Source organism: Carassius carassius, chromosome 36 (assembly GCF_963082965.1).
Source record: "Carassius carassius chromosome 36, fCarCar2.1, whole genome shotgun sequence".
Classification (NCBI taxonomy): Eukaryota; Metazoa; Chordata; class Actinopteri; order Cypriniformes; family Cyprinidae; genus Carassius; species Carassius carassius.
The window spans coordinates 1,379,612-1,402,177 of NC_081790.1; the positions used below are offsets into that span (position 1 = coordinate 1,379,612).

Consider the following 22,566-nt stretch of genomic DNA (forward strand, 5'->3'; position numbering starts at 1 on the left):
CAACAATACAGTCCTGCTTAGGGCACCCATTTGGCCAGCAGCGGCCCTGTAGGTGTTGTTATACACGTCTCTGGGAATGTGTGCTCTACTACACACACACACACACACACACACACTGAAGCACACGTGGTGTTTTCAACTCTTCACTATATTGACACATGATGTAGGCTACACATGTGCACGCCAGCACGCTATACGAGGATTTCACCATTTCATTTGATAAACTATCGTCATTCATTCGTATCGTATACACAGACTGACAGAAATGGCAATGTCTTTATGACAACCTGTCAAAATAAAATTTTGGTATAACTTTGAAGAAATTCAAACAGAAATATAGTACTATTACACAGTAGAGTATGCTATACTTCAAGTATGCCTATTAGCTAATAATAATGATAGTTTATTAAAAAACACAGAAACTCTGTCTACAACCCACCAAAATAAAAGTTTGGTCTAACTCAAAGAAATTATGTAAGAAATTGCTAAGTAAAATATACTTAAAAAAAGATATACTAAAATGTTATTTTAAAGGAATATCACACAAGTTTTCATAGATGTTTTAATTTAAACTTGCCAAAACAATAACACCATGTTTTTCAAAAACAATTACTAAAAGTACATTTGTATTTGTGCCTATAATGTTTATTTATTTATTATTATTGTCAGCTAATAAAACCTATGCTTCAGGGACCATATTCATATAACATCTAAGGCTAAATGTAGCTCTTGACTGGTTGAGTTAAATGGTGATTAACACTAAACAGTAGAAAATCAGTTGAGTCTCCCCATCTGTAAATGTCATTGACAATTAAAGTCTTGTGTTTCTTATAATAAATTGACATATTGCTAACACTGCACCTTTTATAATGCTCTTAATTACATGTCGATGCATACTGTATGCATTAGTGAGTGTGGTGGTGCTTATGGGGTATGGTCACTTATTCCTTATATGAACTGTTTCAAATGCAAGACATTGATTGCATGAGATTAAGTGTGTAGATGGCAGCCTGTGCCCTTTTGTAGTGTGCACATATACTATTTATCATCAAACTGTGACAACTGTGACTAAATTCAGTATATATACGTCTGACATATGTTGCCGCCCCTCAAAAATTCCTGCCCCCTTCTCGCCACCCCATCAATATTTTTCTAGATCCGCCCCTGCTCAAGGTCTGTGTAGAGGAAGTGAACTGGGTCTTCAGGAAGCAGAAATCTGTAAAAGCTTCAGGCCCAGATGGTGTTTCACCTGCCTGTTTAAAAGTCTGTGCTGACCAACTGCCCCCCATCTTCACACAGTTCTTCAACAGATCATTGGAGCTATGTGAAGTTCCCTGCTGCTTTAAACACTCCACCATCATTCCAGTCCTCTAAAAGCCCAAAATCACTGGACTTAATGACTACTGACCTGTCACTCTCAGGTCTGTGGTCATGAAGTCACTTGAAAGACTGGTCCTGGCCTACCTGAAGGACATCACTGGACCTTCAGTGGACAAACAAGTCTGTGGATGATGCAGTCAACATGGATTGCATTACATCCTGCAACACCTTGACAGACCAGGGAATTATGCAAGGATCCTATTTGTGGCCTTCATTTCGGCCTTTAATACCATCATGCCTGACCTTCTCTCAGACAAACTCACACAGCTCTCCGTGCCCACCTCCATCTGTCAGTGGATCACCAGCTTTCTGAAAGACATGCAGCAGCTAGTAAGGCTGGGAAAACTCACATCCAGGACTATCACCCTCAGTACTGGCACCGCCCAGGGATGTGTTCCCTTCCCATTGCTTTTGTCTCTCTACACGAATGACTGCACTTCAAAGGACCCCTCTGTCATGTACCTAAAGTTTGCAGACGACACTACAGTCATCGGCCTCATTGAGGACGGAGACAAGTCTGCTTACATACAGGAGGTTGAGCAGCTGGCTGTCTGGTGCAGTCTTAACAACCTGGAGCTAAACACTCTCAAAATTGTGTAGAGGATAGTGGACTTCAAGAGTACCTAACCCCCCCCCCCCCCCCCCACTCCCCTCACTCACCATCATGAACAGCACTGTGACTGCAGTGGAGTCATTCAGGTTCCTGTGAACCACCATCTCTCAGTGCTTGGAGTTGAACACGCACATAGACATCACAAAGGCCAAGAAGAGGTTGTACTTCCTTCGCCCGCTGAGGAAATTCAACCTGCCACAGGAGCTGCTGAAACAGTTCTACTCTGCTATCTTTGAGTTTGTCCTGTGTTATCTGGTTTGGTTCAGCTACCAAATTAGACATCAAGAGACTACAACGCACATTCATATGGAGGAATTATTGGGTCAGATTATAAACTAAAAGTCTAAAACTAAAAGTCTTAAACCAAAACTAAAAATCTAAATTTGAAACTTAAAGTCCAAGTCCAAAATTAATTTGGTATTTAGGATAGGGCATTTTCAATTTAGGGTTGGGCATTTGGTCATTTAACCATTTAGGATTGGGCATTTGGGGATTTAGGATCGGGAATTTGGTATTTAGGATTGGGCATTTAATCATTTAGCCATTTAGGATTGAGGATTGGTGATTTGGGGATTTAGGATTGGGCATTTGAAGATAGAGGATTGGACATATGAATGTGCAATCCTCAATCCAATTATTTATATATATATATATATATATTATTCCTATATATGTCTGCACCATGTTGTACTTTCTTCTACACTGGAATTTCCTGTTGTCAAGTCAAATTCCTAGTGTGTAAACATAATAATGACTATAAAGTCTGATAGCACTGTAATCTGCACAAACTGGGATACAATAATATGTAAGCAGCATAAATGTATCTGTTTGTGTTTTTGAGAAAACAATGTTTATACATGGTTAGTGAAAATGTAATGTTAAACTAATGTTAAAGTCAATGAAGTAAAGCCATAAAACACATACAGAACATTTGTTCACAAGACATTTGAGAACTGGATGTGGTAGAGTTTTTGCTACAAAATGATGTGAAAATCATCCTGTTCACGCTTTCATAGAAAACAATGTATTTATTTAACTTTTGTAATAAATGATTTGTGTTTGAAAGGTGTATGCAAGGGACGTTTTTAACTAAAATCCTAGTCCATAATTCATAATAAAATTACCTCCAGTGAAAAAGTGCATCTCCTGTTGTCTCTCACATTAAAAATCCAGCAACATATTTGTTTAGAGCTGTTGTAGACTTTTTCACTGGAGTAAGCTTTATTATGGATTATATCACTTTGTGCACTGAAAAGACCAAACACGCAAGAAACCTTCAGCCACCATTGCATACTTCCACTGGGCCAATTGTGTGAGCTTTACACTACTTTAATTAAATTAATTCTTAGCTTACCTTTAGACTGAACCCTGCAGCAAACGTTCCAGTTGGACACATTTCCCTCTGACCCCACGACCCCCAGCCCCCTCCATTCGTCACAGTCAGCTGCGATCTGTAATCTCTGTCGATGCTTCGCTCAGAACGTGTTCCTGCGGACTCAACGCTCACCTGCAGCCCAGTAATGAGTAGCAGTGAAAACATGATGGAAATGAAGTGATGCATTGCTGCAGACCTGGCCTGATGGATCAAGATATGATGAAATTTATTCTGTTTGGGTTGTAAATCCAAACTGCTCAAAGGAACAGTTTCTTCAAATCCAGAACAGGAAATCTTTCTGAACCGTCTGTGGTCTGTCAGCAGAATCTGCTTGATTATTTCAGAGCTGCTTCAGAATGCATTTATATGGTTTATCAATATTGTGGTTTCCTGGTTCTAGCCAATCAGCAGCCAGGAGCACAAAGCCCACGTCAAAAACCTGTACGTGACTGAACACAGAAAAATACAAACAATGATCAATGAAAATATCTGTATGATTAACCAATGTCCTTGACTTCTTGAAAACGGATTTGCTTGGTAAAATACCAAAATGTTGAGTTACCTGAGTTTGATTTTGTATTTTTAGTGAATAAAATGGTAAGCATGCACTGCACCACAGAGAATAAAAGAGGGATTTGCTTAAACAAGAATGATTGCAAGGAAGCAAGTGTTAATAATGGATTTGTTTCAGCTTCTGTCTTCTCCAGATGTTAAGTGATGGACTGGAGTGATGTGGATTATTGTGATGTTTCATCAGCTGTTTGGACTCTAATTCTGACGGCACCCATTCACTGATGAGCTAGAGATGGAAGGACACATTTCTCCAAATCTGATGAAGAAACAAACTCATCCTAATCTCAGACGGCCTGAGGGTGAAGACATTTTCAGTGTTTCATCTTTTAATCAATTATTCATTTAAAAGAATCCACATTACAAGATCTATTTGTATTTAAAACCTAATGAAAGACAATAAAAATGTAAACTATTAAGCAATGGGCACATGTTTTTACCAGTACTAAGTGTCACGATCATTAGATGGAGTGCCCATGAGCTTCAGTAGAGGACACTCCAGTCAGGACTATTCCACCCATTCACCACCAGTTGTCACTTGGACACTAGTACCTCTCAAACTGTTGCACCACACCCGAACTACATTACCCATGAGTCACTGCATCACAATCACCCTGCCACACCTGCACTTCATTCATCAGCCAATTTCCTTGCCACACCTGCACCTCATTTACACACACACATAAAAGCAGCACACTCACTCTCACTCACTGTGAAGTCTTGTTTAGCCAATCTGACATTTCCGAGCATTTTCCCAGTGTTTGTTATTCCTGTGTTTTGACCTTTGGACTGTTTATTCCAACTCTGATTCTCCCATGCCTGTCCCGATCTCTGCTTGTTTCTGGTTACGATTCTGGTTATCCCTGACACACCTGATGCCATTTCTGATCTCTGCCTGTATTACCATTCTGTTGAATAAATGCTGCATATGTATCCGAACGCCTCCGACTCCTTGTTACAGAAGACGTCGCCATACCAGGATCCAGCAGCCCGGTATCCCCTTGTCACTGATGTATCGGTTCCTGTTTCAATGTCAGCATATCACCAATCCAGCCTAACCACAGATCCAGTTGACCTGCTGTTAGATCTAAAGCAAGGAGATCGACCTATTGAGGACTATGTTCAACAGTTCTGTGAATTGGTTTATAGAGTTCCTCTAGACGATGAAGTCTTGTTTAAGGATCTATTCCGTTTTGGACTCAATGAACCAGTAAAATCATGGTTACCTAGAGGGGAGTTTAATTGCAGCTTAACGGACATAATGGACTTTGCACTCTTGTTATGTGGTTCTCCTTTCACTGTTGGCCTTCCAGAGTCGAGTCAGGTGACCGTTGAAATTTCAGAGTTGAGCTAGTCACCGTCGACCCTCCAGAGTCGAGTCAGGTGTTCGTGGACCCTTCAGAGTCAGGGCTAGTCACCGTCGACCTTCCAGAGTCAGGGCTAGTCACCGTCGACCTTCCAGAGTCAGGGTTAGTCGCCGTCGACCTTCCAGAGTCAGGGTTAGTTCCTGCTGGCCTTCCAGAGTCGAGTCAGGTGACCATTGAATTTTCAGAGTTGAGTCAGGTTCCGGTTGACCCTCCAGAGTCGAGTCAGGTGTTCGTGGACCCTTTAGAGTCAGGGCTAGTCACCGTCGACCTTCCAGAGTCAGGGCTAGTCACCGTCGACCTTCCAGAGTCAGGGTTAGTCACCGTCGACCTTCCTTAAACACAGATTAATACTTTGGCATCCAATAAAAGTGTAAACAGGTTAAAATCAATACCCTATGTGGATATTAAGAAATATAACAACAAAGATGTATGAACATATGAGTGTGTGTGTGTGTGTGTGTGTTCTGGGTGTGTGTTCTTAGTTGCTCTTATCATACAGGTGCATCTGGTGTCTGAGGTTTATTTCTCATTTTGTTGTGACCATGATGTGTTTAGTTGTGACCATGATGTGCACATAATGAAAGACAGTTACACAAGGGCAGTCAAACGTGAAGCTTAATATGCATGTAGGAGCATGTGTGTGTGTGTTCTGTGTGTGTGTGTGTTCTGTGTGTGTGTGTGTGTGTGTGTGTGTGTTCTGGGTGTGTGTGCACCAATGTGTTTGAGGTCTATTTCACATGTTGTCTAGTTGTGACCATGATGTGCACATAATGAAAGACAGTTACACAAGAGCAGTCAAACGTGAAGCTTAAGAAATAAGAAAAACTATATAAGAAATGTATAACTAGAATAAGAAATAAGAAAATGAACAGTGTTCATATGATACTTTGCAGGAAGAAATATATATTTGCAGAGCAAGCTCAGATCAGTTACCTGAAGAATAAGTGTTTATTCATGTTATTGTTCCAGTCAATGATCAAGATATCAATGCAAATCTAAATGACTAAGCTATAGAAAATTACAATGAATTAAAGGCTGTAAAGGACCGTGCACTATTGAAGACTTAATATACTGACAACATTAATTAATAAGATGCACTCAGGAGGAGCCCAAACTACACTCAATGGCCAAGTGATGTGATATTGGCACAGTCTCTGTGTAATAAACAATTCTTTGAGACGGTATAGTGCTCAAGTTGAAAAAAGACATTTAGTTCCCACTTCCCAAGACATCTTCAAAATTGAATTGAATTGTTTATTACAGGCTTCAAATTAAAGGTTCTTTTTTGGCATTAATGATTCCATAATGAACCACTAACATCTATAAAATATTTCCATTACATAAAAGTTCCTTTATAGTGCAGAAATGTCTTTTGAGTATTACAATTTTGTTTTCTTTTTGCTTAAACGTCTTATTTCTGTTTTACAGTATCTATACATTTGATCTGATTGTCTACACTCACTCAGTGTTTGTCTAAAGTGTGTTTACATGCAGGCGATTGATTTTAATATTCAAGTTAATTTAGTCATTTGCATTGTCTTGATCATTGACTGGAACAATAATTTAAATAAATGACATTTCTTATATAGTTTTTCTTATTTCTTAAGCTTCACGTTTGACTGCCCTTCCCTTATGAAACAAAAATATATTGCAGTATATTGAAAAATATCATGTAATATATTAGGCATATATTCTTATATATATTTATTTTTTCCAATATATTGCAATATTTTGAAAGCAGCAATCATTTCTATATTTTGCAATATATAATATAATATTTGTATCATCAATATATTATTCAATGTATTCAAATATATAATATATTTGAAAATAAAAAGGGAAAATAATATATAACAATATATCACAATATATTTTAAGAAATATATTGGTAAATATATTTTCCTTTAGTAAGGGTTGTGTAACTGTCTTTCATTATGTGCACATCATGGTCACAACTAGACAAAACAAGAAATATACCTCAGACACCAGATGCACCTTTATGATAAGAGCAACCAAGAACACACACACACACTCATATGTTCATACACACATCTTTGTTGTCATACTTCTTAATAGCCATATAGGGTATTTTTTACCTCTGATTAGTTTGATTGGATGCCAAGGGCATCCTCTATGTTGTTGTATGAATCTGTGTTGTATAAATATGACCCTTCTTCCTTCATAAAGTTTAGAATTTTATGGTAGTGCACTCTCTGTGTCTGCTTGATCCATTAATTAATTTCATCAGTATCTTGATCCATCAGGCCAGGTCTGCAGCAATGCATCACTTCATTTTCATGATGTTTTCACTGCTATTCATTACTGGGCTACAGGTGAGCATTCAGACTGTAGAAAAACGTGTTGAGCGAAGCATCGACAGACATTATAAATCAGAGCTGACCGTGCCGAATGGAGGGGGCTGGGGGTCGTGGGGTCAGAGGGACATGTGTCCAGCTGGAACGTACGCTGCAGGATTCAGTCTAAGGGTAAGCTAAGAATCGACTTACAGTAGTATGGTGTTTGTTTAATGCTTGACCGTGTTGGTGCTGGTGACTGAAGGTTGGAGGTTCAAACCCTTATATAATTAAACTCTAGAGATTGGAGTTCAGATTACTCCTTTTCTCTTTCAAGTTTCTCCTAGTGTTGTTGTTTTGTTTTGTCTTTAAGGTGGAAGCTCCTGTTGGTCGAGATGATGACACTGCACTCAACGGGATCCGTCTTCACTGCATTGCATCTAAAGCCTCATCAAACTCGTTTCGTAGCTACTCCACAATTCAGTCAGATGTAGGCAGGTAATGGTTCTACAGAGTAATGTAGCAGGTTTGCAGTTATTGAGAGTTGTTATGATAAGAGTTAGTTTCTTCATAAGGTAGAAAAATTAATGTTCTTGAAAATAACATTTGGTTTGATCAGTAAAACAGTTTTTTTTTTCTTCAGCTGGGGTCAATGGACCGATCTCAAATGGTGTCCTTCTGGATTCTTGACTGCGTTTCAGCTGAGAGTCGAACGCTCTCAAGGAGATGGTGATGATACGGCCGCAAACAACATCATGTGAGTTTGTGATTTTGTGATGTGTTGAAAATCCTTTAACCAGATTTGGTTTTATTTATTTTTTTGGTTACCTAATTTTTTTTTTTTTTGGAACTGATTGATTGATTGTAGGCCTCTGGTTAAATTGCAAGTTTCAAGAGATTGGTTTGCCTTGTTTTGTTAGTATTGATGAAACAACATATTTTATTATAATGTTGTTACATCCAAATGTTTTCAGGTTCAGATGCAGTGAAGGGACTTTACAGGGGGACGGCACAAACTGGGGCGACTGGGGCTCCTGGAGTCAAACATGTGGAGGAAAAGGGATTTGTGGTCTCAAGACACGGATTGAAGGGCCTCAAGGACGAGGAGATGACACCGCTCTCAATGACATGATCATGTTCTGCTGTGATTAAGGTAATGTGAACAATCAAACTCTCGGATCAGAGCAACACTGTTTGGAAGATCTAGTTTATCTGAGTTTGGTTTTTCTTTCAGGTGTTAGAGGACGACAACAAGAACAGCAAGAAGATCAGATGGATCATAATTGATCAGCATACTGATATGAGCTTATATTAACCATGTCATACAACAGCTTTTCAAAAAATAAAACCTGAGATGTGATCAGGACCTAAACACAAAGCAGAGGCTGACAGTTTCTCACTTATTGTGTCTCATCAGTTCATGCATTACACCATCCACAAACTCAATACTCTACAATAACTGTTAAGCTGTAAACCTGCTTTTTTCCTGAGGGAATAATCAGTGGGGCTTGTTAGATGAGGCCACAGTAAATCTTGGGGTGGCACAACAAAATAATTAAAAGTTCCACTTAATGTGTGTTATGCATATTTACTTTTGTTTCTGGCTAATATGATTTAAATAAGCAATTAATTACTTTTTAAAAAGTGTAAGTCTTTTAAAAATTTATACATCAGCAAATATATGGACAAAACCAAAAAAGGGACAATATTAGTCTAAAACACTTTACAGTCCAAATATTCTCTTCATACTTTCATTGTACAAATTCATAGGATAGGCCATGTCTAAAATGAATAATGAACATCTAAACAAAATACATTAAAACATAGAAAATTAACATTTTAACAGAGCTACTCACAACCAATCCATATCCCTGCTTTATTAGACCAAAAAACTTATAAATACAGCTTTATTCTTCTATTGCTGTGTCTTTTTGCAAACACAAACAAATGTGTTCCTACAAGTACCTAGTCATCCATATTGACAACATGTTTACATGGCAGATTCATGTTGACATGTTATGTGCCAAACTTCAACCAAGATTGAACTTTTTGAGGAGACTCCGCCTTTATGGTGTCAATTAAAAAATCATGACTGAGTTTTACCATGCTGTTCTAGAGAGTATAATCAGGCATGGGATTCAAGCTTGGTATGGCAATCTCTCTATACAATAAAAAAAATCTGACTTTCTAAGATTGTCCTGATTGCCATGAAAATTGTGGACCTCAAAGACTATCCATCTCTCCAAACATTATTTGAGCAGTCCGTGCACAGAGGGGCTCATAAGATACTGGCTGATTCTTCTCACATCTTACACCCTGAGTACGTGCTTCTGCCTTCAGGTAGAAGGTATAGAGTGCCCAAATGTTGATTCAGTTGGTTTAAAAATTATTATATGTGTATATGCAGCATATGATCATCTTAAGCACAGAAAAACTATGCTCACATGCTGCAGTGCTCACAGTTAAGAGTTTTAAAGTTTAAACATCTAATGGAAATCCTTCCTATACTGCTCAAGAAAGACTATGAAGTCTACTAAATTGGATGGCATTTCCGCACCGCTGGCTTTCTTCCTTTCAAGAACTCGTTTAAGTTGTGGAATTTCGTATTCTAGATTCTCAGTGCTACAGTTGCATTGTGAGGCAAACAGACACAATACATCTTTCTCACAAAACATGGGACTTCCAGGATTCAAGGCTTGTAACCGTGCCTAGGTTTGAGTATGACTCTTGAGTCATTAGGCCCAAACTCCAAGCACGTCGGGCTCACCGAGAGCGCGTGCAGATCACCCACACGCTTCACTGAAGCGAGAATGACAGATGTTTGAGGCTAATCGTTTGGATAGGCTCAAAAGGGGAACCTTTCATGGCCTCCAAAACCATCGAGAGGTCCCATACAGGGACTGAAGGAGGTCTAGGAGGATTCAGCCTCCTAGCTCCTCTAAGGAAGCGGATGACCAAATCGTTCCTTCCTATTGACTGACCGAGCGTTGTCTCAGAAAACGCTGCAATAGCCACCACGTAAACTTTGAGCGTGGAGGGGGCTCTGCCCTTATCCAACAGACCATGCGTCTGCATGAATGGCTAAGGGTTGGATGCGAAGCGCGCTCTGTTGGCTGGGCAACGGCAGTGCTTCGATGTGTTGTAACATGGGCGTTATGCCTGTGACATTTGAGGCGGGGAGCGCGCTGATCACAGCGGGCAGATCGTTCGTCCTCGACCCCGCCGCGGTGCTTAACCGAATGAGCTGAGACAGAGGCTGAGAGAGTCCCGTGGGACTCGGGCTGTCTGTGAGTAATTGTGGGCTGTAAGTGTGCACATTTACTGCTTTTGACGCGTTGTCTGCCTGGGCAGAACGAATGTGCACGGGTTTCGTTTTTACAGAAACCACATGACGTGTGTGACATAGTGTTTGTGGGCACTGAAGAGTGGGCACGTTTACTATGTAGTGCGCGCGATCGACCTGAGTCATTTTTATGGGCGCGAGCCCTGTGTGAAGGGCTGTGCTTGTATGTGGAGATGGGCACTTAGCAGTGGGCATCTTCACTACATTTATAGCACCATCGGCCGTGACCGGGACACCAGAAATTACACTCTTTTCGGGAAATATCTGGGTAGCTGTGAAAACGGCTTCCGTGTGCAGGCAAGCGGGCAACTGTACAGGCTTGCGCGTTGCAGAAGACGCTGAGACAGTCACAATTCCTGGAACTGAAACAGCGGCGTGCTTTGGTGAGAGTTCGGCCGCAGCGGGACTCGTACACCGGCGCTTTCCTAGGAGTGCTAGGATGACTTCGGGCTTCCGGTCTTACCGCAATCCTCTGCCGTGGTCCCCGTGGCGCGGGGCGACGGCCGGTAGAGCGAGAGCGGGGTCTCGAGCTGCGTTGCTGTCGCTGTTGTGATGACGCAGCAGGAGGTGAGGGATGTGGCTGAGAGCTTCGCGGGGCCGGTCTAGCACGACTCGCTGCAGAACCGGAGCGCTTCGGAAGTCAGCGGGGCGTCGAGGAACGCGGTGCGTTCAGACTCTGCCATGTCTGAAAACGTCAGCCAGAGATGCCTCTCAGCCACAGTAGCGGAAGCCATAACTAGTCCCATAGCCTGTGCAGCGGACTTAGCAGCGCGAAGAGAGAGATCCGAGGCACTCCTAACGCAAGCTCTTTTACGAGTGTGTGTCGCAGGGCGAACACACACACACACGCATAAAGAACAGTTGGATATAATAGAATTGAAAAGGATATGGGCGCCGGAGAGCGCAGCAGGAACGGCAGTGGAAGCCGGCGTTGGCCAGCAGCTTCAGGAATGGCTCGTCCCGCTGAGATGCTATCAGACGACGCGTTGCTTCTTCTCGTGATCCAACGATGCGTGAGCTTTGCTGAGGAGATGAAAAATCAGGTAAGTCAGCCTTTTCGAGCTTCCTTTATAGGGCTAGGCCACACCCGTTTCGGCGGGAAGTGGCATGGAGGGCGCGAAGCCCCCTCATTGGTCTGATGTTGCATCAGCCTGCGTTCGATAGGCTTATGCAGTTGCCGCAGAGCAGCCAATGAGCGAGCGAGCCGTCTCGCCAATGGCTGTATGCTGCTGCAAATGCGTTTTACAATATTACAAAATTAAGGATAATTTTTTGCTTCAGTTTATCATGAAAAGAGACTTTTCCCGCAGCGTCTTAGCTAAGACGCAGTACGAGAGAACTCTCATAAGAGAACTACACCCCACCACTCCAGTCCATAAATTAACATCTCAATAAGACAAAAGCTGAAACAAATCCATCATCAAGGCATTAATTAAAATATGGGTCCATAATCCACTGTTTCCTCCAGGAAAAAATTGGGAGAGAAATCTGCACAACTGCAAAACAACTATGTGTGGTTGGATTTTGATGTGGGAGACAACAAGAGATGGACTTTTTCACTGGAGGAAACATTAGTAATGGATTGTGGACTAAAATGTTTTCATGATGGATTTGTTTCAGCTTTTGTCTAAATGAGATGTTAAACCGAGGTCCTGATGGTCTGTGGTCATTAAAAATTTCAAAATATTTTTCGAAAAGAGTAGAGGTGTTACTTCGGCATCCTGGCCAAATTTGCCCTTTGGTCCTCGGACCATCATGGCTTCCTAACAACCACCATATCTGCTGATTGGCTTCATCACTCTGTCTCCTCTCCACCAATAAGCTGGTGTGTGGTGGGCGTTCTGGCACAATATGGCTGCCGTCGCATCATCCAGGTGGATGCTGTACACTGGTGGTGGATGAGGAGATTAAAAGTGCTTGGAGTGCTTAGAAAAAGCACAATATAAATGTAAGGAATAGGGCTGTAGTACTCGAGTCCGGTCTTGGACTCGAGTCCGGACTCGAGACATTTTTCTGTCGTCTTGGACTCGTTGCATTTGCACTCGGACTTGTCTCAGACTTGGCCATTGGACTCGCCAAGTCCTCTAGTTGGTCTCGACCGAGTCCAGCAAAAAAAAATACAATAAAAAAAATTCTCCTTCAAAACAAAATTTTGCACGATGTCGTGACTGAAAACGTGTGGAAAACGCTAGGCGCGCCGCTCTCCTTATTTCCAAAGCACTCTGTAGCCTGCGCTCCAGTGGCGTCTGCTGTTGCTGGGCAACCATGACCAGCTCTCCATGAAGACGCAGAAGTTTCAGCAAAGAATAAATGGATTTCCAGCACTAGAAATCCCTTGCAGCAGCTCTGCTAATAGATTAATTTAAAAAATGGCTATCCTTGGACAGCTTTGATCATCTGTTTCTCCATCTTAGCTTTCAGTATTGTTCAAGGGAAAGGATGTGCATGACCAGCGGTGCACTTACTGCGACCTGGAAAGTTTAGATGTTTCTAATTAAATTTTCTACCTGTTAGATTGTGTTTTACACCTAGATAGCCTTAAACGTACCCTTTACAATAATGAAATACTAATTATTGTTGTACAGTATAGGGGTTGCAAGACTACTGATTTTTACTAGTCGATTTTTTTAATAAAAAATGCTTGTGTTACTCGACTACTCGTGGTTCATTGTAAATGAAAACACATTAAATAGTTTTTTTTTTATCAATAAACGCTTGTTAATGTATAGCCTTATGCAACAATTACATATGTAAATTTTAAAAACTTTATAATTATGACATTACATATTTAAATTTTCATGTAACAGCCAGTATTTGTATCTGTAACAATCACAACATTTTTCGTATCTGCATTCGGATACAACGTCTTACAGTTACTTGATAAGACCGTTATGACTTTTTATATTTTTTTTCGTAGTTATCACTGAACAAGTATATCGTGTTAAACTAAAATAATTATTAATTTCTAAAATAATATTTATCATGCAAGCAGAGAGATGTCATGATAAACGTTTAGTGATCATCGGAACACGACTGAATCAATTAAATGCGCACATTTTCATTACGCAGAACACTTTAATCGAGTCTTAATGCTTAGTGAACTTCACTAAACAGATTTGTGTGCCGCGCAAACCAGCAAAAGGTAAAGATACAAACTAGACAATGTATCCGTATCTAAGCTGATTATTAGCCTACTCTTGAGAGAGAACTGATTTGGTTTTTGAGAGACTGAGACGCGCAACGCTGCTGTTTGATTGGTGCGCTGTGCTTATTCCATTCATTCGTATCATATCATAGCCTAAGCTTTATTATATTTTATTATAGGTAAAATTACTCTTGCAACGCTCTGATTTCTGAGAGATGCACAGAGAGGCGACAACAATGCGGTGTTTGATTTGCGCTCTTTTCACTCATAAAGTTTACATTCATTCACTTCTTGCGCTGATCCCCTGGCTCGCCTGTTATCTAGCAAACACCGGACTGTGCCAGCTTCAGCCGAGTATTCAGGCAGAATTATTAATTGTCCGTTATTCATTTTTTAAGCCATTATCCCAGCCATTCCGAATAAGGTATTCGGTTTCAGGCACAACCCTAATTATTACATTACATATTTTATTTTTTACATGCAACATAGATAAGGTCATATAGTAACAGCCCCACGCAATATTGTAATTCTAAAATTCAAGTCGTACTTGCAAACACTTTGTATGCATTATGATTAATGCATGCTGGAGTAGTCATTTGTTTCCGACAGCGCAGAGTAGTCTATGCAAGCCCTGTACAGTATGACAAAAATGTTGCTGTATTTATATGCGCATGCCCAGTAGAGCCAAACTTATCACTTCTAGCCTTAACCGCACGCATTTGTCATATCCCGAGCTTTGCAGGTGTCTGTGCACTGTGCCAAGGCATCAGTCATTTAAATTTTTGACCACAGACATAATGTCAGCAAAAGCATTATAGTTTATAGTTTAGATCCCAGGGTCGGACTGGGAGTAAAATCAGTACTCATTACCAGGGCCCTAAAGGAAGAGAGGGCCCTTGAAAAGTATGAATCTGAAATATATTTTATTTTATCTGGATATTTTCATGGGTGGGGGGCATGGGGGCCCATCAGGACTGCCTATGCATAGGGCCCGGGATCTTGTGTAACGCCCCTGTTAGCTTTAACCCTAATTATACACACTTGAACCAGCTAATCAAGCTCTTACTAGACACACTAATCTTCCAGGTGTGTTAATGCCAGTTGGAGCTAAACTTTTCAGAACATTGGCCATCCAGGATCTAGTTTGGAGACCCCTGTCCTACGGAGTTGTTACTTTGCACATGCTTTTGCTAACATCAAGATGTTGGACGTTCGAGAGTCTCAAATTTAAGGACCGTCTCTAAAGTTACATGCGATATTGGTATACACTTTTCTAACGTCAGTAGCATTTGAGGAGAATGACTTAAAGTCATAAAAACAACTGTAATTGTTCATCTGGGTGTCAGCTATAATGCACAGTTGAATTGAATGTTTGATATTTATTAAAATAAACTGTAAATCATATGTAAATTATGCTAGTTTTTCACATGGGCTCAAACGCAATTCTCAATAGCATTTGAGGAGAAAGACTTGCAGTCATAAAACAACTGTAATGTGTTCATTTAGGTGTCAGCTACAATGCACACCTTATAGATTTTTAATATATATTAAAATAAATTATAAATCATTTAGGTAAAAACTAGGCCCGTTTATCACTTTCAGGCACATTCCTGTGAAAGTTTTTTTTTTTTCAGGTTCCCTTACAAAAATTACCCATGGTTTTAACAATAACACCACAAATCATTGTTCTTGTAGCCATGGTAACTGCAAATTAACCATGGTTTTGTTACTTCAAATAATAATTTACAAATTATTAATATATTTTAATATTTTTTTTATGTTGTTGTTGTTATAAAAACAGACCTAAGCCATCAATATAGCCTTTAAAATGACTTAAAATGCATTATATAAAAAAAAATGAGGCAATAATGATTAGTTAATAATAACACTGTTAAAATGCATAATGTAGGCAAATACAAAATAAACAATTTATGAACATCTTATTACAAATGCCAAATGCCATGTAATTGCTGCTGTTACACTTACATTACAATCAAATCCTCGTTTAGGCTAGTGACCAAACATTTAATTCAAATATTCACTTAATCTTTCATTTTTGGGCCACCTTTTTGTTATAGATGACACAGCCTTTATAATTTCTTCAACAAAAAAAACATGCATATCACAACCCTTGCAAATATAAACCATGGTTTTATCATAGTAAAACTGTTTAATTTCCTTTTGCATGATTTCTGAATGCTTGAGACTATAAAATAAATTAGAGTCATGATAAAATTATAGCCATAGGTAGATGTTGAGAGCTACATTTGTAATTTGTAAATAATACAATTTATTAATTTACCTTTTTATTTGATTAAAGTTCTATTTTCACCCCTATAGTAGGTGTTTTTTTTCCATCATCATATTTGAGGAAGGGGGGCACAACAATACAGTCCTGCTTAGGGCACCCATTTGGCCAGCAGCGGCCCTGTAGGTGTTGTTATACACGTCTCTGGGAATGTGTGCTCTACTACACACACACACACACACACACACACACACACACTGAAGCACACGTGGTGTTTTCAACTCTTCACTATATTGACACATGACGTAGGCTACACATGTGCACGCCAGCACGCTATACGAGGATTTCACCATTTCATTTGATAAACTATCGTCATTCATTCGTATCGTATACACAGACTGACAGAAATGGCAATGTCTTTATGACAACCTGTCAAAATAAAATTTTGGTATAACTTTGAAGAAATTCAAACAGAAATATATTACTATTACACAGTAGAGTATGCTATACTTCAAGTATGCCTATTAGCTAATAATAATGATAGTTTATTAAAAAACACAGAAACTCTGTCTACAACCCACCAAAATAAAAGTTTGGTCTAACTCAAAGAAATTATGTAAGAAATTGCTAAGTAAAATATACTTAAAAAAAGATATACTAAAATGTTATTTTAAAGGAATATCACACAAGTTTTCATAGATGTTTTAATTTAAACTTGCCAAAACAATAACACCATGTTTTTCAAAAACAATTACTAAAAGTACATTTGTATTTGTGCCTATAATGTTTATTTATTTATTATTATTGTCAGCTAATAAAACCTATGCTTCAGGGACCATATTCATATAACATCTAAGGCTAAATGTAGCTCTTGACTGGTTGAGTTAAATGGTGATTAACACTAAACAGTAGAAAATCAGTTGAGTCTCCCCATCTGTAAATGTCATTGACTATTAAAGTCTTGTGTTTCTTATAATAAATTGACATATTGCTAACACTGCACCTTTTATAATGCTCTTAATTACATGTCGATGCATACTGTATGCATTAGTGAGTGTGGTGGTGCTTATGGGGTATGGTCACTTATTCCTTATATGAACTGTTTCAAATGCAAGACATTGATTGCATGAGATTAAGTGTGTAGATGGCAGCCTGTGCCCTTTTGTAGTGTGCACATATACTATTTATCATCAAACTGTGACAACTGTGACTAAATTCAGTATATATACGTCTGACATATGTTGCCGCCCCTCAAAAATTCCTGCCCCCTTCTCGCCACCCCATCAATATTTTTCTAGATCCGCCCCTGCTCAAGGTCTGTGTAGAGGAAGTGAACTGGGTCTTCAGGAAGCAGAAATCTGTAAAAGCTTCAGGCCCAGATGGTGTTTCACCTGCCTGTTTAAAAGTCTGTGCTGACCAACTGCCCCCCATCTTCACACAGTTCTTCAACAGATCATTGGAGCTATGTGAAGTTCCCTGCTGCTTTAAACACTCCACCATCATTCCAGTCCTCTAAAAGCCCAAAATCACTGGACTTAATGACTACTGACCTGTCACTCTCAGGTCTGTGGTCATGAAGTCACTTGAAAGACTGGTCCTGGCCTACCTGAAGGACATCACTGGACCTTCAGTGGACAAACAAGTCTGTGGATGATGCAGTCAACATGGATTGCATTACATCCTGCAACACCTTGACAGACCAGGGAATTATGCAAGGATCCTATTTGTGGCCTTCATTTCGGCCTTTAATACCATCATGCCTGACCTTCTCTCAGACAAACTCACACAGCTCTCCGTGCCCACCTCCATCTGTCAGTGGATCACCAGCTTTCTGAAAGACATGCAGCAGCTAGTAAGGCTGGGAAAACTCACATCCAGGACTATCACCCTCAGTACTGGCACCGCCCAGGGATGTGTTCCCTTCCCATTGCTTTTGTCTCTCTACACGAATGACTGCACTTCAAAGGACCCCTCTGTCATGTACCTAAAGTTTGCAGACGACACTACAGTCATCGGCCTCATTGAGGACGGAGACAAGTCTGCTTACATACAGGAGGTTGAGCAGCTGGCTGTCTGGTGCAGTCTTAACAACCTGGAGCTAAACACTCTCAAAATTGTGTAGAGGATAGTGGACTTCAAGAGTACCTAACCCCCCCCCCCACCCCCCCCCCCCCCCCCCCACTCCCCTCACTCACCATCATGAACAGCACTGTGACTGCAGTGGAGTCATTCAGGTTCCTGTGAACCACCATCTCTCAGTGCTTGGAGTTGAACACTCACATAGACATCACAAAGGCCAAGAAGAGGTTGTACTTCCTTCGCCCGCTGAGGAAATTCAACCTGCCACAGGAGCTGCTGAAACAGTTCTACTCTGCTATCTTTGAGTTTGTCCTGTGTTATCTGGTTTGGTTCAGCTACCAAATTAGACATCAAGAGACTACAACGCACATTCATATGGAGGAATTATTGGGTCAGATTATAAACTAAAAGTCTAAAACTAAAAGTCTTAAACCAAAACTAAAAATCTAAATTTGAAACTTAAAGTCCAAGTCCAAAATTAATTTGGTATTTAGGATAGGGCATTTTCAATTTAGTGTTGGGCATTTGGTCATTTAACCATTTAGGATTGGGCATTTGGGGATTTAGGATCGGGAATTTGGTATTTAGGATTGGGCATTTAATCATTTAGCCATTTAGGATTGAGGATTGGTGATTTGGGGATTTAGGATTGGGCATTTGAAGATAGAGGATTGGACATATGAATGTGCAATCCTCAATCCAATTATTTATATATATATATATATATATTATTCCTATATATGTCTGCACCATGTTGTACTTTCTTCTACACTGGAATTTCCTGTTGTCAAGTCAAATTCCTAGTGTGTAAACATAATAATGACTATAAAGTCTGATAGCACTGTAATCTGCACAAACTGGGATACAATAATATGTAAGCAGCATAAATGTATCTGTTTGTGTTTTTGAGAAAACAATGTTTATACATGGTTAGTGAAAATGTAATGTTAAACTAATGTTAAAGTCAATGAAGTAAAGCCATAAAACACATACAGAACATTTGTTCACAAGACATTTGAGAACTGGATGTGGTAGAGTTTTTGCTACAAAATGATGTGAAAATCATCCTGTTCACGCTTTCATAGAAAACAATGTATTTATTTAACTTTTGTAATAAATGATTTGTGTTTGAAAGGTGTATGCAAGGGACGTTTTTAACTAAAATCCTAGTCCATAATTCATAATAAAATTACCTCCAGTGAAAAAGTGCATCTCCTGTTGTCTCTCACATTAAAAATCCAGCAACATATTTGTTTAGAGCTGTTGTAGACTTTTTCACTGGAGTAAGCTTTATTATGGATTATATCACTTTGTGCACTGAAAAGACCAAACACGCAAGAAACCTTCAGCCACCATTGCATACTTCCACTGGGCCAATTGTGTGAGCTTTACACTACTTTAATTAAATTAATTCTTAGCTTACCTTTAGACTGAACCCTGCAGCAAACGTTCCAGTTGGACACATTTCCCTCTGACCCCACGACCCCCAGCCCCCTCCATTCGTCACAGTCAGCTGCGATCTGTAATCTCTGTCGAAGCTTCGCTCAGAACGTGTTCCTGCGGACTCAACGCTCACCTGCAGCCCAGTAATGAGTAGCAGTGAAAACATGATGGAAATGAAGTGATGCATTGCTGCAGACCTGGCCTGATGGATCAAGATATGATGAAATTTATTCTGTTTGGGTTGTAAATCCAAACTGCTCAAAGGAACAGTTTCTTCAAATCCAGAACAGGAAATCTTTCTGAACCGTCTGTGGTCTGTCAGCAGAATCTGCTTGATTATTTCAGAGCTGCTTCAGAATGCATTTATATGGTTTATCAATATTGTGGTTTCCTGGTTCTAGCCAATCAGCAGCCAGGAGCACAAAGCCCACGTCAAAAACCTGTACGTGACTGAACACAGAAAAATACAAACAATGATCAATGAAAATATCTGTATGATTAACCAATGTCCTTGACTCCTTGAAAACGGATTTGCTTGGTAAAATACCAAAATGTTGAGTTACCTGAGTTTGATTTTGTATTTTTAGTGAATAAAATGGTAAGCATGCACTGCACCACAGAGAATAAAAGAGGGATTTGCTTAAACAAGAATGATTGCAAGGAAGCAAGTGTTAATAATGGATTTGTTTCAGCTTCTGTCTTCTCCAGATGTTAAGTGATGGACTGGAGTGATGTGGATTATTGTGATGTTTCATCAGCTGTTTGGACTCTAATTCTGACGGCACCCATTCACTGATGAGCTAGAGATGGAAGGACACATTTCTCCAAATCTGATGAAGAAACAAACTCATCCTAATCTCAGACGGCCTGAGGGTGAAGACATTTTCAGTGTTTCATCTTTTAATCAATTATTCATTTAAAAGAATCCACATTACAAGATCTATTTGTATTTAAAACCTAATGAAAGACAATAAAAATGTAAACTATTAAGCAATGGGCACATGTTTTTACCAGTACTAAGTGTCACGATCATTAGATGGAGTGCCCATGAGCTTCAGTAGAGGACACTCCAGTCAGGACTATTCCACCCATTCACCACCAGTTGTCACTTGGACACTAGTACCTCTCAAACTGTTGCACCACACCCGAACTACATTACCCATGAGTCACTGCATCACAATCACCCTGCCACACCTGCACTTCATTCATCAGCCAATTTCCTTGCCACACCTGCACCTCATTTACACACACACATAAAAGCAGCACACTCACTCTCACTCACTGTGAAGTCTTGTTTAGCCAATCTGACATTTCCAAGCATTTTCCCAGTGTTTGTTATTCCTGTGTTTTGACCTTTGGACTGTTTATTCCAACTCTGATTCTCCCATGCCTTTCCCGATCTCTGCTTGTTTCTGGTTACGATTCTGGTTATCCCTGACACACCTGATGCCATTTCTGATCTCTGCCTGTATTACCATTCTGTTGAATAAATGCTGCATATGTATCCGAACGCCTCCGACTCCTTGTTACAGAAGACGTCGCCATACCAGGATCCAGCAGCCCGGTATCCCCTTGTCACTGATGTATCGGTTCCTGTTTCAATGTCAGCATATCACCAATCCAGCCTAACCACAGATCCAGTTGACCTGCTGTTAGATCTAAAGCAAGGAGATCGACCTATTGAGGACTATGTTCAACAGTTCTGTGAATTGGTTTATAGAGTTCCTCTAGACGATGAAGTCTTGTTTAAGGATCTATTCCGTTTTGGACTCAATGAACCAGTAAAATCATGGTTACCTAGAGGGGAGTTTAATTGCAGCTTAACGGACATAATGGACTTTGCACTCTTGTTATGTGGTTCTCCTTTCACTGTTGGCCTTCCAGAGTCGAGTCAGGTGACCGTTGAAATTTCAGAGTTGAGCTAGTCACCGTCGACCCTCCAGAGTCGAGTCAGGTGTTCGTGGACCCTTCAGAGTCAGGGCTAGTCACCGTCGACCTTCCAGAGTCAGGGCTAGTCACCGTCGACCTTCCAGAGTCAGGGTTAGTCGCCGTCGACCTTCCAGAGTCAGGGTTAGTTCCTGCTGGCCTTCCAGAGTCGAGTCAGGTGACCATTGAATTTTCAGAGTTGAGTCAGGTTCCGGTTGACCCTCCAGAGTCGAGTCAGGTGTTCGTGGACCCTTTAGAGTCAGGGCTAGTCACCGTCGACCTTCCAGAGTCAGGGTTAGTCACCGTCGACCTTCCTTAAACACAGATTAATACTTTGGCATCCAATAAAAGTGTAAACAGGTTAAAATCAATACCCTATGTGGATATTAAGAAATATAACAACAAAGATGTATGAACATATGAGTGTGTGTGTGTGTGTTCTGGGTGTGTGTTCTTAGTTGCTCTTATCATACAGGTGCATCTGGTGTCTGAGGTTTATTTCTCATTTTGTTGTGACCATGATGTGTTTAGTTGTGACCATGATGTGCACATAATGAAAGACAGTTACACAAGGGCAGTCAAACGTGAAGCTTAATATGCATGTAGGAGCATGTGTGTGTGTGTTCTGTGTGTGTGTGTGTGTTCTGGGTGTGTGTGCACCAATGTGTTTGAGGTCTATTTCACATGTTGTCTAGTTGTGACCATGATGTGCACATAATGAAAGACAGTTACACAAGAGCAGTCAAACGTGAAGCTTAAGAAATAAGAAAAACTATATAAGAA

At 40.2% G+C, this 22,566-nt stretch overlaps 1 protein-coding gene across 2 annotated transcripts in view; it reads left to right on the forward strand.

Annotated features, from left to right (window-relative positions):
• Nucleotides 1–7,481: 7,481 nt before the first annotated feature.
• LOC132116876 (vitelline membrane outer layer protein 1-like) overlaps nucleotides 7,482–22,566 on the forward strand; it is a 55,545-nt gene continuing 40,460 nt past the window's right edge. Inside the window, exons 1-5 of one of the 2 annotated variants that reach the window (XM_059525741.1) lie at nucleotides 7,494–7,791; nucleotides 7,973–8,097; nucleotides 8,243–8,356; nucleotides 8,574–8,752; nucleotides 8,834–8,977. In XM_059525741.1, the coding sequence (XP_059381724.1) occupies nucleotides 7,504–7,791; nucleotides 7,973–8,097; nucleotides 8,243–8,356; nucleotides 8,574–8,751 (705 nt within the window). In that variant the 5' untranslated portion in view covers nucleotides 7,494–7,503 and the 3' untranslated portion in view covers nucleotide 8,752; nucleotides 8,834–8,977. Of the gene's footprint in view, nucleotides 7,792–7,972; nucleotides 8,098–8,242; nucleotides 8,357–8,573; nucleotides 8,753–8,833; nucleotides 8,978–22,566 lie in introns of those variants that run through there. The other variant, XM_059525740.1, reaches the window with a different exon arrangement.